This window comes from Syzygium oleosum, unplaced genomic scaffold, assembly GCF_021117445.2.
Source record: "Syzygium oleosum isolate NSW1041296 unplaced genomic scaffold, Sole_v2.1 Sole_v2.12, whole genome shotgun sequence".
NCBI lineage: Eukaryota > Viridiplantae > Streptophyta > Magnoliopsida > Myrtales > Myrtaceae > Syzygium > Syzygium oleosum.
Genome location: NW_026607496.1, coordinates 4317626 through 4334836, shown reverse-complemented (window position 1 = coordinate 4334836; position 17211 = coordinate 4317626). Strand labels below are relative to the sequence as shown.

Genomic DNA, 17211 nt, shown 5'->3' with positions numbered 1-17211 from the left:
ACCAAACTTTGGATTTGGGCACCATTTAACCATCTCTCTTTCCATCATTGACCAGCTAAGCTTTCAATTCCCAAAGCTGGTCCTATCCCATCGCATTGAAGTTTGATTATATTCCCCACACAAGAGTCCACAAAGAAAGTAGCATCATCAGTCCCACGATAACGTAGACATCAGACAAAATTGTCCCCACCAGGTATTTACTTTGACTACTCTCTGATCCAATCTGAACCATCCCCTGTTTATCTCCTCCTACCCGCAATTCTCTGTTCTTGAATTGCCCATTTCGCACGAAATTTTTCCAGATCCCTCGCTCACGGATCATCATGTTTATGGGCTTTGTTCTAAGTATCTTTATTGATATTTGAGGAATTATCAAAAAATATTATTGGAGATATTATTAGATTTTAGGGTTATTATTTGACATTTTGTTAGTTCCTAATACAACTAGTTTCCTTGCTAGATTAAGATAACTAATTGTCTTGTTAGATTAGAGCACTTTCTTCCATGCACATATTGCTCGAGTATGAATCACCCTTAATTGAAGCTTACTAGAGAAATCAACAAAGAATGAGAACAAAAGGTTTACGTGGTTCAATTGAATGCCGGTACAGACGTTACGTGTTTGACGTGCACAGAAAAAATTCCGTTTTTGTCGGAGATAGAATTTTAGAAATCAGCCCATCGGAAAGCACCATTGAAACGACAATTTCGCATTCTCTAGTCAAGGTGAACAAACACGTTAACGAGGAAAAAGACAGATAGTGCAAGCAGCAGTTGCCGTAAGGAAGGACCAAGGGCTGCCAAAGTCCTCGCACTTGATCTCTGTCCACCTCACGCGCCATTTATTCTGGTGGTATCTCGCCACTCGACCGAATTACTCGGTCGGTCAAGTAACTCGAGCCAATATCAAACATGACATTATTAGCGAGATCATTCAAGAATTTGCATCCACAATCATAGAACCACTAAAACCCACCACAAGTCAAGTCAACTTAAGATAGTCGCGCATAGGGACCAAAACACACAACTCTTGTTCAAGGAAGCTCATGTTCGTCTGCCTTCCAATAAGAACACAACTCCTCCTCCTATGTGTTCACTCACAAATTCTGTAATGAAGTTGCATTCGAACGTTAATAAATTATTTTATTTCTTTTCTTGAATCTACTTATTTAATATAAAAAAAAAGGATATGATAGATGCATTTTGATGTTACCGCGAAAAGCTAGGTATCTATTTACGTTTAACAAATTTCTACATCGTTAATGTATGCGCAAAGAAAAAATTGATTCTGTCATATGTCAATTGTTTTATGATGTAAAATAAGATGAGCAAACAGCATTTTCAAAAGAGATGTCAAGTTCTAATCTCCACATTTTAGGCGGACTTGTTTATTTTTTCATTTTTTCTTAGAAAATAAAGATATGGTTTTTTTTTTCTATTGAAAAATTATATTAAATAAAGGATGTAATTTTGTTGCAAAGGAATGCGGGATTTTTGCTAGTAATTTCGAAAGTGAGATGAGTCCAAATTTAGTGACCAATCACATCCCGAAAATCGACACCAGCTGGCACTGACTTTGGACGACGACTCCATAATAAGTGTCGACTTTGTTTCGTTCCGCTCCCTCTTCCCCTTGCCATCTTCTTGCGCTCTTCTTCAACCTCTTGCGCTCTTCTTCAACCTCTTCCGATGAACACTTCATTCTTCTCATGGCTTGTTCTTGCTATATACACCATCTCCATCTTTTCCGACGTTGCTACGTCTTCAGCTCCAGCCCAGTGTCTCGGCATCGACCAGAGATCGCTCTTGCTCGAGCTGAGAGACAGCCTTGTCTTCAACACCTCTGCGTCATCCAAGCTAGTACGGTGGGACCGAAGCGCTGATTCATGGAGCGGCGTGACGTGCAAGGACGGGCTCGTCGTGGGACTCGATTTGAGCGAAGAGTCGATCTCTGGTGGAATCGGCCATTCATCGAGCCTCTTTAGGCTCGAGTTCCTTCAAAGCCTGAACTTGGCGTTCAACGATTTCAACTCAGCGATTCCGTTCGGCCTCGCGAATCTCAGCCGCTTGGTACATCTCAACTTGTCCAATGCCAGATTTTCCGGGCAGATTCCGGCGGAGCTATCGCGCCTGACGGAGCTACGTACTCTTGATCTCTCTGTTCTTTATTACTCTAGATTGGACTTCCTGTTCCTTGAGAAGCCCTCTTTGAGGTCGCTAATAGGGGATTTGGGGGAGCTGAGAGAGCTGTACCTTGATGGGGTCAATGTGTCTGCCGAGGGAAGTGGGTGGTGCGACGCGTTGTCTTCTTCAGTGCCGAAACTTGAGGTGTTGAGCATGTCGGGCTGTTCTCTGTCTGGTCCTATTGACGCTTCTCTTATGAGTCTTGCTAATCTGTCGGTCATTCAACTTGATGGCAACAACTTGTCCACCACAGTTCCTCGTTTCTTCTTGAATTTTTCCAGCTTGAAGACACTGAGCCTAAGTGATTGTGGCCTGCAGGGAGAATTTCCTCAAGAAGTCTTTCAGGTACAAACACTTCAGACTCTTGACCTATCACTCAACCTTCTTCTTCAGAGTTCTTTGCCCGATTTTCTGGAGAATAGTTCTCTTGAGACTTTGATCCTGAGTTCCACCAGTATTTCAGGGAGGCTTCCAGGTTCAATTGGTAATCTCAGAAAATTGTCGAGATTAGAACTGGCTGATTGCGGTTTGAGTGGATCAATCCCGAGCTCGATGGAGAAACTGTCAGAGCTGACTTATTTGGACCTGTCTTCTAATAATCTTACTGGTTCAGTTCCGCCATATGGTGCATCCAGAAATCTGACCCATATAAGATTATACAATAATGCTTTAACGGGTCAGATCACCTCCGTTGGCTGGGAGGACCTTCTGAATCTTGAAATTCTGGACATGCAAGACAATTCATTGGAAGGCGACATTCCCCCAGCTCTGTTTACACTTCCTCGACTTGAGGGGATACTGCTTTCACACAATAGATTTAATGGTCATCTTATCATATATCCCAATGTCTCTGCATATCAACTGTACGAGCTTGATTTGGGTAGCAATCTGTTACATGGGTCAATACCAGCATCCATATTCGAACTGCAGGGGCTTTGGTCCCTCTCACTTTCTTTCAATAATTTCAGTGGCTCGATGAATATCGATGCGCTTCGGGGATACGGAATTTATCTTGATCTGTCGTACAGTGGCTTGTCCATTAACACGATGGCATCTGCTTCTGCTGCTGCATCCTCTTTTCCTAAATTTGAAGTGTTAAAGTTGGCTTCCTGCCAGTTGCGGACATTGCCTCAGTTTTTGGCTAACCAGTCCTTACTGGTCATCCTCGACCTCTCCCAAAATTGTATTCAAGGGAAGATACCGCGGTGGATATGGACACTAAAACATCTTAGTTATCTCAATCTTTCCTCTAATTTTTTTGAAGATTTCGAAACACCTTCGCGTAATCTTACTTCCTCTCCATATGTCATCGACCTCCATTCAAACATGCTCCGAGGAATTAGTCTACCCCTGCTGCCATGGGCTGAATACATTGATTTATCAAGTAACAACATCAATGCTGTTATTCCGGAGAACATCGGCGACCTATCATCCCCATTGTTCTTCTCCCTTTCGAAGAATAATTTCCATGGGTCCATCCCGAAGTCATTTTGCAAAGCTGGTTTTCTTATTCATCTTAAAGTGCTTGACTTATCACATAACGATCTGAACAGAACTATTCCTGATTGTTTAATGATGGCCTCTCTCGAGGTATTGAATTTGAGAAATAACCAGTTGAGTGGCCATATTCCGCAAAACATTCGGGCAACATGTGGTTTGAATAGATTGGATCTCAGTGAGAATTTGTTGCACGGGCAGATTCCGTTGTCGTTGGCAAATTGTACAATGTTGGAGATTGTGAACATCGGGGACAATCAAATAGACGGGACATTTCCATGCCATTTGAAGGCTATATCAAGTCTCCGTGTCCTTATTTTACGATCCAACCAATTGCATGGGGAAATCAGATGTTCGCATAGTCCCAGAACCTGGCAAATGCTTCAAATCATTGACTTGTCTTCAAATGATTTCAGCGGCACACTGCCTGCGAGTCTCCTCACATCTTGGGAGGCTATGAAGGCCAATGTACACTTCAATCGCTTGCAATTTCCGTCTTATGTTACCCAATCGAATCAGCTCTATTATGAAGATACAATGAGAGTAACCTTGAAAGGTCAACAGCTAGAACTCGTCAAGATCCTGACTATTTTCACGTCGATTGACTTCTCGGGCAATAGATTAGGGGGTCCAATACCAGACACACTTAGAGATCTCAAAGCACTTTATTTTCTTAACCTATCGCATAATGCCATCTCTGGTTTGATTCCTCCTGTTTTAGGGAGTTTGCTTCAGCTAGAGTCGTTGGACCTATCATGGAACTACCTCAATGGAATCATACCGGCTCAGCTTGCAAATCTTCATTTCCTTTCGTTCCTGAACCTCTCAAACAATCAACTCGTGGGAAGCATCCCGACTAGTGGACAGTTTCTCACATTTTCCAAAAGTTCTTTCGAAGGAAACCTCGGATTGTGTGGGCTTCCCCTCAACAAAAGTTGCTCAACTACAACAAATGGGACAGAAGAAGCGGGTAGTGTTCCGACTCAAAGCGACATAGATGATGATGGTGACAATGATGATAGCAAGAAGTGGTTTTACATGGGCATACCACTTGGATTCGTGGTTGGCTTCTGGGTATTTTGTGGTCCGATAGTGTTTATCAGATCATGGAGGTTTGCTTATTATCAATTCTGGGATAAAGTGCTGTTCAGACACTCACGACCATGAAGATTTCCACTGAGGTTCAGTTGCTAAACTTGGAAAAGAGTCTTTTCGTTCTTTCTTCTCTTCATAATTCTTCATCACCATTTAAAAGATTATCTGTTCACTTATCAATAGAACTCTTGCTTACCCATTAGGAAAAAATAGTAGGTCTGCATCTCTCGTAAAAATCACCATTCAAAAGTAGGTCTGCGGCCTAGACCTTCAATTGGATCCTTCAAATTTGCTTGTACAAAATTGGATCCTTCAATCTTTTTTCTAATCGACTCCTCTAACTCTATCCTATTCTAAATCAAGTCCTTAAATAATACTTAGTATGTTAAGTTCATAATTTCTTCAGTATCAAAAAAGGTTAAAGTCAATAATGTTAGAATCAAAAGAAACTAATTATAATCTATAGAAAAAGGAAAGCAAATTGTAGAACACAAGGGAGGGAGAGCGAGAGAGATAAAAGGAGGGGTGGAGGACTTGACGGCAACCCCCACCATCGATGATTGGTGATGGTTGAAAAATGTGGAGAACTTATCAGAAGGTTGATTGAGCTGCCAACGCTTATGGGAGTCTACTTACTAACATTTATCTTATTATTTCATACGGCTTTGATAGCTTATGAATATTTATTTCTCGCCAATGTGTGAAATTTATTAATTTTTTATACGAACTTATCAATTCTTTTTTAAATTACCAACTATTCCAACAATGACCATCATTAAGTGAAGAAACTTAAGTTCGACAAATTTTCATTGTAATGTCGCAACCCTCCTGAGATTGACATAACTAAGGGTTGTTCACAGGTTGCTATGCGAGCGCTAATGGCTTCTCTTCTAAGGTGGTGCTTACACCTAACATGGACACTACAAGCCCTACCAGTTGCAACTTGGTTTTCCAATTCAATCACTTAATTTAATTTGCTTTGGAGCTGGCACTGATCAATTATGGGCTGGTTAGGAGCCCGAATAAGACATAGAAGCTCGCTTTACTATTGCAAACCAGAGATTTGTGAGTCTTGGAATTGATTATACCAGATAAATTTAACATTTGTTGCCAGCACCTTTTCTCTTTTGTGAAAATTTTTTGCAGGCAATCTTCTCAATTTTATTTTCCTTATATCCTCTAATCATGTAAAAAAAAAAAAGGTGATCATGAATGGGTGTTCAAGCAATATATATTAAATCAAGTGATAATAAAGATAAAGCAAATAAAGTACTAGGAAAATAAAAAACCCGAATAGTATAGGGCAAACTTAACAAAACCTCATTATTAAGCCCCGGGACAAGACTCTCGTGAGCTATAAACCAAAAGTAAACATGCACTAGATTAAAATAAACATGAGATGCCCAGTCTAAGTGCCGAACTTGCCTGAGCCATCATGCATGAATCAAATATCGTGAATTATCTAACACTGTGATTTAGAACTTGCCTAAGTGCGATTAAGATGCAATTCTAATCTCTCTCCTTTTTTTTTGTCTTTTCTTTTGTCGAACTTTTATAAACACTAGTTAAAACCCTAAAATTACCCTACATATCGAGCATTCTGCTATATGGCCGAAATTACCCTATTAATTTAGATTAACATGAATTAATCAAAACTTACGTAATCTAAGATGCAAAGTCGCCTAGCATGCCAAGACCAAAGAAAAAAAGGTCACCTAGCATGCTTCTAAGATGTCCTTATTGTTTAATCTTTCCATTTGCAACTACCTAGGTGATCATGAATAGCCTATACGCCACATGACAATTAAAGATGCAATTTTTATGATTTTTCTCACTATTGGACATGAACTAGCAAACTGTATCCTATATGCATGACTAAAAAAGCAGTAAAGGTTTGATCTTTCCTCGAAAGATTCGATCTTTTTGACATGAACTAAAGCATTGATCAAAGGTCGAAGCTTTAGCCTATTTTCCATGAATCTCAGCAAAATAGATGATCAAAATTCTTCCAAGCAAGACAAACCCTAACTGACATGCAAGGAAATTAAAATAAGGGCAATCAATACGAGACAACATTAAACGGATGCAATCAAGCAAGGAGGGGGCGTGACCAAGAGCGCTAAGGGGACCGGCCATGAACAACATGCAAAGGAATCATCAATCCAATCCGATTCAATATTAACATGCAAAAAGATCATCCTTATAATTCAACCAAGGGAAAATCCACGCAAAAAGAGATATATCTGAGTAATAAAGATGCGACTCTTCTCTGATTAAGTTCATGCAAAGGCGAATCAAAACATGGCAATCTCTCAACCCTATTAACACGAGGAATTTAGAGATAAACATGGAATCAACAATCCCTGCACGTAAATCATGACCAATACGTGGCCATAGACATGCAATCGAATCATGGACACCGACACCGACAACACCACAACCGTGTGTATGGACACTGAGATTGGAGGATTGGACACCGAGAACTCCTCTGCACGAACAGTTCGTGAATTCTCTAATTCAACGAGGAAGATATGGTAACTTCTCTTGCTTGTTTGGAGGTTGATAGGAACTGAAAAGACTAATTTTCAGGCACCAAAACAATCATTTTCGAGTGTATTTTCCAATAATGTATTGCTCGCACGTTGATTCTAAAATATATTGCGCAACCTCCTATCTACTGCTCATGTCTATTGACTTGATTTTGCAATAATGTTAGTGATTTATTATGGGATAATGAAATAACAAGTGTCATAATCTTTATACGATGGTCACTTGAGTGTCACAACTTTTTGTTCGACTACTTGAGTATAATAACTTTTTAAAAAATAGTTCACTTGAGCACCATTACTTTCAATTGATCACTTGAGTGTCATAACTTTTTTGAATCAAGTGAGCGTCGTACGAAAGTTATGCCACTTAAGTGATGTTGACATCGGAATTTTTTGTTGGCAAAATCATATATGCAATGTTGATTTCAATTGATCATTTGAGTGTCATAAATTTTTTAAATCAAGTGAACACCGTAAAGATATGGCACTCAAGTGATGTTGACATCGATCATGTTAGAGTCGTGTGTTTGATTCTGAACTTCGCATGTTGATTTCGTTTGCGTATGGTCACAAATACGAGCTTAAAATCGCAAAAAATCTGCTCCTTAATCGATTAACTGCAATCTGTTCGACGGAATGTCTAGAGGATTTCAATGCGAATTAGTATCGTCGCTTTCCTGAATCCGAAAGTATGTTGACATAGATTAAGTTGATATTAATTGATTTGAGTTCTGATGTTTTCACAATGACCGAATACATTTCTGCGAAAATCTACCTCGGCAATCTCTGCATCGAAACCTCACGGTAACTCTCTCTATAAATCTTCATGCTCGTATTGAATGGACGCAACGATCGCGAATGTAAGCAGCTTCCTGTTCGCAGATCTGATTTCGTTCTGTTGAAAGCTTATTGGGCCGGGCCTAATTTGGGCCCAAACTATCATAGCTTTGAACCCAGTCAAGTTAGGCCCAGGAAAAATCCGATCCCATATATAAATATCATTTATTTCCGATGCTTCCTGAGCAGCTTGGTTCGTTTTGGGCTCGCGAGTTCTGATGCTGCGATGCGATTATCAATTAGTTCGCTCGAGACAATTTACTGGTTTTGCGTTGCGGAACTGATGTGGACTGGTTTTTTTTTCGTGTTGCTTTGGGTCTTTAACAGGAGGAGATGGAAGCGGCAATGGTTCGAGGGGTCGAGGGGAAGGACGGAGGGAAGGCTAATACCTGCCAAGAATGCGGCGCCACGTTTAAGAAGCCCGCCTACTTGAAGCAGCATATGCAGGGCCATTCGCTCGAGGTATGTCGAGCTCTCTCTGTTTGCCTCACCGGAGTTCTTTTGTTGTTCTTGATAGTGCAACGTGAAAGCAAGTACCTTGAAAATTTCAGTCGAGTTTGGACGGTGAGGTACAGTTTGTAAAGGGGAGAGGTTCTGATCACATAGGATTAGGCACTCCGTGTTGGTCTTGTTGAACAGATGGTTTTGATGTACAATGCTCGGTTGTGGTCTTTGCTTTTAAACTTTTCGCATTATAACTTCTAATGAGGAGTGTCGGAAACGGCAATTCGAATATTATCGTTTGGGATATACATGCTTTTCTGGGCTGTGGAATGGTGATCACCTATAAACATAGTGCCGTGAACTTCTGGAGCATCATCACATGGAAGCACCTATGAGAAAGCATCAATCTTTTATTGCGATCTGGTTTCACAGATAGATTTCCAGGATAAAAAAAGTTTAAATTTTGGTTGAAAAATGAAGCTGTTTTGTTCTTTTCCGTTTGTCTACTGCGAGTTTCTCTATGCTGAAATCAAGTCCTTGCAGGATAAAATATGTTGGCTCATCTGATTATGCTATGGTAATGGCGTGAAGCATTGGATCCCACAGAAAAGAACTCCAAAATGCAAGAGGCTGCATTCTTGTATCTTGATTGGACTAGTATCAGGGTGGGGGACCACCTGAGAAGATCCATCAAGTCAGCCTCGGTCACGCATGTTCTATTTTGAGGTTTGAAGCAATGTTCGTTGGTTTTGTTCTGTTGATATCTAGAGATTTGGTATGCTTTGTATCGCTGTGTCAATATGCTAAATTTATTTGCAGAGGCCTTTCAAGTGTTCTATGGAGGATTGCCCTGCCAGCTATAGGAGAAAAAACCATTTGGCTCGTCACTTTCTTCAGCATAAAGGCAAGATCTTCAGCTGTCCTGTCGATGGTTGCAGTAAGTCATTTGCATATCAAGGGAACATGAAGAGGCACATGAATGATATTCATAGTGATGAGCTACCATCGACGTCTGGTGAATTTAAGAGTCCGAAGCAGCACGTTTGTCCAGAGGTTGGGTGTGGAAAGGTTTTCAAGTTTGCATCAAAGTTGCGGAAGCATGAGGATTCTCATGGTAAGTCACTCAATTATGAAGTGTGTTGGTGAAGCCGAATGATATCTATGAGGTGTTTAGTGTGCTAATTGATAATAACGTCATTTCAACTGCTGCAGTCAAACTGGAGACCGTGGAGGCTTTCTGTTGTGAGTGCATGAAATACTTCAGCAATGTTGACTATCTGAAGGAGCACATGCAGTCGGCTCACCAATTTGTCAATTGCGACATATGCGGGACTAAGCAGTTGAGGAAGAATTTCCAACGGCATCTCGGCACTCATGAGAAGAAAAATTCAGCTGATTCAGAAGCATGCGGATGTGATGTCGAGGGTTGTCTCCGCATCTTTTCAACAGTAAGATGCAGTCACCTATAAAGTAGATTCTGGCTGTGCATGGATTATAATTGTTTGGAACTTTGAAGCTCGAGTTCTTTTATCTTGTGGCTGCTGAGTGTACATCAGCTGATGTTTTTTCTTGTTGACAGAAATCAAATTTACGTCAGCATGTGAAGGCTGTTCATCTTGAAGTGAGGCCATTTGTTTGCAGCTACAAGGATTGTGGCAAGAAGTTTGCATATAAGCACGTGAGAGACCATCATGAGAAAACTGGTTGCCATGTTTACACTCCAGTGAGCCCTATTCTTTCATTCTCTTGAATATTGAAATTCAATTTTACTGCTGTTGAAATCCAGCTTTTTACTACATGAGAGTTGGATGATCCTCATACCTAGCAATTTGGCTCCTTGGGTTCAGGGTGATTTCGAGGAGTCAGATGAGCAATTTCGATCCAGGCCCAGAGGCGGGAGAAAGAGGAAATGTCCGACGATCGAGTCCCTACTGCGAAAAAGAGTTACTCTACCCAACGAGCTAGATTTCCTTTCGGATTAGTGGCTGAAGTCTCTCGGCAGTGCTCGGCAGCAGCTGAGGATTATAATGTATAGGAGCTGTGGTTTTTTTGCCGCATAGGCCGAGCAAAGGTGAAAAATTCACTCATCATCCTCCTGTCACTTGTTTGTAGTTAATAGTTGATAGAGTTTGCTATTGTTTTGTCTATAAAGATAAGAGAGCGAGTTAATCCTTAGCAAAAGATTCTTTTGTTGAGCCATTGTCAGCTGTACATCATGCAATATACAGTAAAATTCAACTGAGAATCCACTGGTTTCATACTGATCTGTCTCTGGTAAATATATCGTTGAACAGTTCAAAAGTTATGGTCAGTATTTTTCTCTTTGAGATTGTTGAAGGCTTGGAAGTCGGATTTCTACTATCTTATTTGGTAATACTTAAAAGAAAATGAATAATGGTCTATAGAAATCATTTTTCTTAAGTACATAAAATTTCTTACTGTCTATTTAAATGTCAGGCCAAATCCGAAGAAAGATCATGTGCACATTACTAGGGGATAAAAATGACATCACTAAATGTCCCAAAAAAAAGTCACGGAGTGGGAAGAAGGTGACCATCATTATCTTTTCTATGTAAACTAGGGATAAGCGGTTTTAGGTTCTGAACAAGTTTCTACCTGGAACCCACCCATGGAACAAGGTCATCATTTTTTGGAATCTAAAATCTACCTTACATATTTTGAAACTTGAACATTTCCTGTCACGGGATTTAGAGTCGGTTTCAGGGTCTACACAGGTTCCATATATATTATCACCACTTTTAATAATCACCACTTGTTAAGATCTATTGACCATAATTTATATTTATACGCACGAAAAATATGAAACATTAACAAGTTATAAAATGAAAGTTATGCCATGAACGACGCAGGATCATATGAAGACATAGATCAAGAAAAAACACAAAAAATTTGCTTAGGGTTTCAGGTTCTACCTATCTTGAATTTACTAGTCAAGACCTGCATACCCTGAAACCTGTAATTGGAACCTTGCTCACCCCTAAACCTTTAATTGGAACTTTGTTCAGCCCTAATGTAAACTATTCTCTGTGGCGGATGATGTGGCAAACGGTGCTTAAGTGGTGCACTGACGTGGCGTTTTAATTAATTCTAAAATTTTAAAAAAATTAACGAATTAAGAACTAAACGATGCTGGCCAAAAAAAATATTGGAAAGTAAACGGAGTTCCAAGGGACGAAAAAACTGAAAAATGCCAATGTAAATACTGAAACAGGTTGAATAACAGAATACAGTTGTATTCCTCAGATCATTGCCTGAGATCGTCCCTTGAAGAGTTGTTCGTGAGCGTGACCATCGTGACTACTGCAATGAGCCCAGCGATGGTTACTGCCTCGAATCTGGTCCGGATCGAGGTTGGACGACCCCAACCACTGGACCAGATCGGGTCCCATGGCTGCGGCCATGGATGCCTGCGACCTCTTCGTACAGAGCTTGAATGGATGTGAGCTTTGTCCCAGAGGGCTTTGCAGCCACCACAAGATTATTGGCGAGGATTCATTGCATTCATGAGCGTCGCCGATGGTGTTCCGTATTTTGTTTCACGAAACACAAAACTCGTCCAGAAACATAATCCTCATTGAAGCCCAGAAAACAAGAGAAAATTGCAAAGTGGCTATCACGAACAATGCCCTGTAAAGTAGCACAAAAGGAAAGTGCCATTGAAGCCTCTGTACTCTTGTTTGAAATTCAGGGTCAATTTGTTTTATAAAAAATTCAAGATTTGAAAAATATTTTTTGAAAAATGATTGGTTATGTCTTTTAGAAAAGTTAATTAATGGAAAATATTTTCGTGATTGATAAAAATTTATGCCTAACTATTTTAGTGGGTGATGAAAATATTTTCATTTATTCATTCATTTTTGTAAGGGATAGAATAGATTATTTCTCGGAATATGTATTCATAATTTTGAGTTTTTCGTGTAACAAATGGACCCTTCTTTGCTCTCCGAGCTTGCGACTACCACTTCAAGGGGAAACTCGCCATGTTGAGACAAGGGAAGGACTGCCGTTTTCTTGTTTCTTCATCATGATGAGTCGTTTAATAGTCACGAAGAAGTGTTTCCGTTTGGCTCATACATAACAATGTTCCTTTCAATAGAAAATTCATAATACCATTCATAAAAATTTAAATAATGAAGGTAAATTCGCGCTCCCTATTCGTAATGTATATTGACAATATTTTGGAACAATATTTATCACTTATAACCGTACATGTTCTAGTTATATATTTACTACTCAAAACTAAATCACGGCATGATAAATGGTGTTCTATTATCGGGTTTGTGGATAGTAAGATTGTTATTTCATTGATAACTTACAAACAATTATGCACCCACTTGTAAAATAACAAATTAAGCGTTAGTCTACTTAGGGGTGTGCATGGTCCGGGTGGGCGGTTCCCACTCCGGAACCGTGGACCGCCCGCTACAGGACCGGTTCCAAAAATTGGAACCGAGAACCGCCCGTCGGTTCCATGGAACCGGTCTCAACAAGTTTTCATAGACAAATAAAAAAAAAATCTGTGGACCAACATCAGATCAACAGAACAAAAGGAAAAGAACATAACTTTTCATATAATTCCTACACTATGATCGATTATATTAGCCACATCATCCATAAATCAAGTGGGTACCCATTAATTATTGGGAAAAATGATCAAGGTATCCAAACTACACAAGAGCTTCAGACATGATAACAAATTTTCTTCTTTTTTTTAATTTTTTTTGGTCAGATTTTTTTAATTAAAAATTAAAAAAATAAAATATATTATTATTATATTACCGGTCCGGCCCGGGTGGGCGGGTGGGCGGTTCCACACCGGGAACCGGGAACCGGCCCAAACAGTACTGATTCCAAAAAATTGGAACCGGGAACCGGACCGGTTCCCTTGGGAACCACCAGTTCCGGTCCGGTTCCGGGCGGTTCCGGGCGGTCCGGGCGGGTCCCGGTTCTTTTGCACACCCCTAAGTCTACTATCAGATTTGTGGCTGATAAAGTTTTTATTTCTTTAGCAACATTTACTTACGTGTCCATTTGTGAAATCTAAAAATACGGGGAAATATACCGATTGAGTTTGTCAATAGTAAAAATGTTATTTTATCGCTAATTACAAACGGCTGATCGGATTAACAAGCTATTGATCACTATTAACTTATTATTGGTATTTCGAATTTATTATCGACATTACGTAATTACCGTCCATAGAAGAAATTCCGTTTTATTTGTAAATGAAATTTTTATATATGACAATTTTGCATTCTCTAGTCAAGTCAACTGAAAACTATTGCATGTACTTTGGTCGTTATGCCTGATTGCAGTAAGTTGCCGAGTTCAATGTTTTTCCTCTCCATAATTGTCTATTGTAGGAAAGTTCTTCAAGTTTGAATAAAATGAAGATTCTTCAACCGTGAACCCGCCACCAAACTGGACCATACTGGACCAAAGGTCTTCCCAGCTTTTCTAAGAAGGTGCATGGAAATTTTGGGTATGAAAATTTCAATCCCGAAAGGTTTTCGAATTCCTGCTCAGTTCAAGGGCTTGAAGTTGGACCTAGTTCACTTCATCATTGGTCTGACTAGTGTGTACTGTCGATTTCAAGTCAACAGTCATTTTGTATGAAAAATTAGGTCTGCTAATTTCGATTGGCTGCAATAATATTCTTAAGTTATCTGAAAATGTCAAATCCTGGCTTTAATATGATGCTTTTCGTCTGTCATGGACTAGTTCCATGTGGTAGCACATGATCTAATTGCAATGAAGATGTAAGTTTTAACAATTCAAAACCAATTACGAGTAGCGGCCGAAGTGATATCCAGAAATGAAACAGGGCATGCCACAAATTTCATTAGTTTGATAAGATTCCTCTAATTATGTTTCTGAAGGTTGGTTAGTTCTTGGGATGATAATATGCGTAAGCGGCAAAGAAGGCCTTAATGATGGTAAAAACAAAGAGAATGAAAGCAGCAGTAGCCGGACCAAGGGTTGCCAAAGTACTCGCGCTCGATCCCCGTCCATTTCACGTGCCATTTGTTCCGGTGGTATCTAGTCACTTGCCCGAATTACTCGTTCAAGTAGCTCGAGCCAATATCGAACCTGATATCCTTAGGGAGATCATTGAAGAATCTCGCAACCCCATGAGGTTCGCGTTAGTGGACACGAGCTTGGAACAGTAATAGTAGCAGTGTGCTGTTGCTCGAAATCCCAACAAATTGCTTATATATTTCAAAGGCGGCTCAGGAGTTTAACTCCGAATCATGAGACAGGAAATCAGAGAAACTGTTATTCAATAAATGGGAGCGAAATGTGTATCTGTTTCTCTAGAAGGGGACTTGTACTGTAATATTTGAGTATTAAAAAAAAAAAAAAAGTCAACAAGTCAACATTTGCTACAGTGGACTTCAATTATAAAAGAGGACCGACAGCTTTCGGGGAGGAGAAAACAGAAACGGAAAAGAAAGAAAGAGAGGAAGAGAAGAAGAAGAAGAAGAAAGGGAGGGTTTGGTGCCGCGCGAACCTCGCCTAGCCGATTCGACTTCGTATCGCAACGCCCGGTAAGCATTCACGCCCTTGTTCATCCGATCGGAGAAGTTTTCCGATTTAGGGCTTGAAATTCGGAATTTTGGGAAATTCGAGCGGCAAAGTCCGATTTTTGAGTCGTAAAGCTGCGTATTTTTATAGAATTGATAGTTTGTGGTGTTGTGGAGCTGTGGGATCTTACGGATCTTGATTTGGACCTACGGTTTGCCCAATATGAATTTTTTAAGTTGGCCGCACAAGGTGAACAGTGCGCGATCAGTGGGCTTTAGGCCAATTTTCGTCGGTTTTCGGCTCGATTTTGGGATGGCCAAGTTGGGGCTTTTGTAATACTCGGAACAGGCTTTCTTTTGACTATAAGTTTGCTACGATCGGAGTTCGATGGAGAAAGTTATGACGCGATCAAGTTTTGCGCTCAAGTTCCGCGTTGCGGACGATTTGGATAATAGCTTTGGATGAGCAATTTGTGGGCGTTTTTGAGTTGTCTTGTCAGCGTTTAAGCGTCGTTTAGCCGTTTAGTAATTATCTTAGTATTTTACTTAATTTTGATGTCGATTCTCGTTTAATTGATAGGATTACGAGATTATCGGGGCGTTTAGCCACGTTATTGGTTTTGGGGCATTCCAGGTGAGTGGTGCTATCTCTTTTATGAATATATAAACTCATGTCTTGAAAGTGTTAAAGATTTGAGTATCGTATGAATTAATAAGCATGTTTAGTGCATGAAAATCCGGATCGAGCAATTACTGCCATTTTTGCATTTGAGAATGATTTGAGAAAGGAATTATGAAACGTGTTGAGAAAGTTGTGTATATGTATTAGCTGTTTTATGAACTGGTTTATAAAGAGTTCTGAAAGAGTTTGTGAAATGCCTTGTGAAATATATTTTGAAGATTAAATGTTTTGGTTTGTGAAACCAAAATGTGATATTTATTCCGGATTGGCTTTGTGAATTGTGAGGGACATTACATCTTCTATGAATTTACAAATTCATATTTTGATAATGAGATATAATTTTTAATATAGTGGAGCATGTTTTCTGCATAAATTGGATCGATCATTTACTATCTTTTGTCGATTGTGAAATGAGTTGAAAAGTCTTATGACGTTATTGAAATGAAGATTTTGTGAATGCTTATATTAAAGGTTTTGTGAAGAGGATTAGCCGAGGGCTGTTCTTGTTGCGAAATGTTTTGTGAAATGGATTTATTGGTGTTGATTATGGATTTCTGGATTGAGTTATAAGTTGCTGCTGCTCGCATTCCTATGTTGAGAACCCGTTGAGGGGGGAGTATGCATACTGTCAGGATATCCTTCTAGGCCGAACCGCCGGCTTATAATAGGTGGTAGACCTTGCCAAGAGGGGTAAACTTGGTCGCCTTTGTCACGGCGTTAAACTTGACCATAGTTTGATGACGAGCATGAGATTGGTTGATGGTTCGTGTTATGTGATGAGATTAGTCAATGGATAGACCATTGATGATTTGGCTATTGTGTTAAGTGAGTTTTTATTGAATAATCTGATACGGATGACTTTTATTGAAAAGTTATTATACCTTTGAGATATTTTTGGCTATATTGTACATTGAGTTTGAGTTATGGGCTGTGATGTTTTTGATACTATTGCATAGTGATTGTTCGATCTGCTTAGAAGAGATACGCATTACTTGCTGAGCTGTCGTTGCTCACCCCTCTCTTTCCCTAAACCTTTCAGGTTCTTTGTTTAGCAGCCAATAGAGCGAGAGCGATGTCATTGGGACTCTTGGGTGGTTTGAGGCTGCGTCCTTTGGGCGAAGGGACGGCCGTGTCATTCCCCATCTTGGTAGGTTTCGGGGTGTGACATGTACCGTAGAAAGTAGGGAATGGTACACAAGGGGACGAGATGCTCTTTGTTTTTTCTGTCTTGGCTTTTCTTCATCAACAGTCGAGAGCCACCGAAGGCCAACACTGGTTCAACCAAGTGAATTGATGAACTTGCATTCGCAAGTCTAGTCAACTTTGGATTGTCGCGCATGGGGACCAAAAAATTTATGATACCCTGTGATAAGATTTA

General features: G+C 39.9%; 2 protein-coding genes and 1 long non-coding RNA gene across 6 annotated transcripts; all 3 read left to right on the top strand.

The window, feature by feature from the left end:
* Nucleotides 1-1689: 1689 nt before the first annotated feature.
* LOC115661694 (receptor-like protein 7) lies at nt 1690-4848 on the top strand. Its single transcript, XM_030583907.2, has one exon. The coding sequence runs from the start codon at nt 1690-1692 to the stop codon at nt 4846-4848; it is 3159 nt and encodes a 1052-aa protein (XP_030439767.1).
* Nucleotides 4849-8463: 3615 nt separating this feature from the next.
* Nucleotides 8464-10851, top strand: LOC115661689 (transcription factor IIIA-like). Of its 4 annotated transcripts, XM_030583903.2 has the most exons (6): nt 8514-8624; nt 9150-9332; nt 9426-9720; nt 9819-10054; nt 10186-10329; nt 10454-10851. In XM_030583903.2, the coding sequence occupies exons 2-6, from the start codon at nt 9318-9320 to the stop codon at nt 10586-10588; spliced, it is 825 nt and encodes a 274-aa protein (XP_030439763.1). In that variant the 5' UTR covers nt 8514-8624; nt 9150-9317; the 3' UTR covers nt 10589-10851. The 4 variants fall into 4 exon arrangements, with proteins under 4 accessions (XP_056172477.1, XP_056172479.1, XP_056172478.1 ...); XM_056316502.1 differs by lacking the exon at nt 9150-9332 and having other exon boundaries at nt 8464-8624; XM_056316504.1 differs by lacking the exons at nt 9150-9332; nt 10454-10851 and having other exon boundaries at nt 8464-8624; nt 9819-10091; nt 10186-10323.
* Nucleotides 10852-15058: 4207 nt separating this feature from the next.
* LOC115661691 (uncharacterized) lies at nt 15059-16984 on the top strand. Its single transcript, XR_004003122.2, has 3 exons — nt 15059-15175; nt 15732-15785; nt 16873-16984. It is a non-coding gene; the product is annotated as an uncharacterized LOC115661691 (long non-coding RNA).
* The last annotated feature ends 227 nt before the right edge of the window (nt 16985-17211 follow it).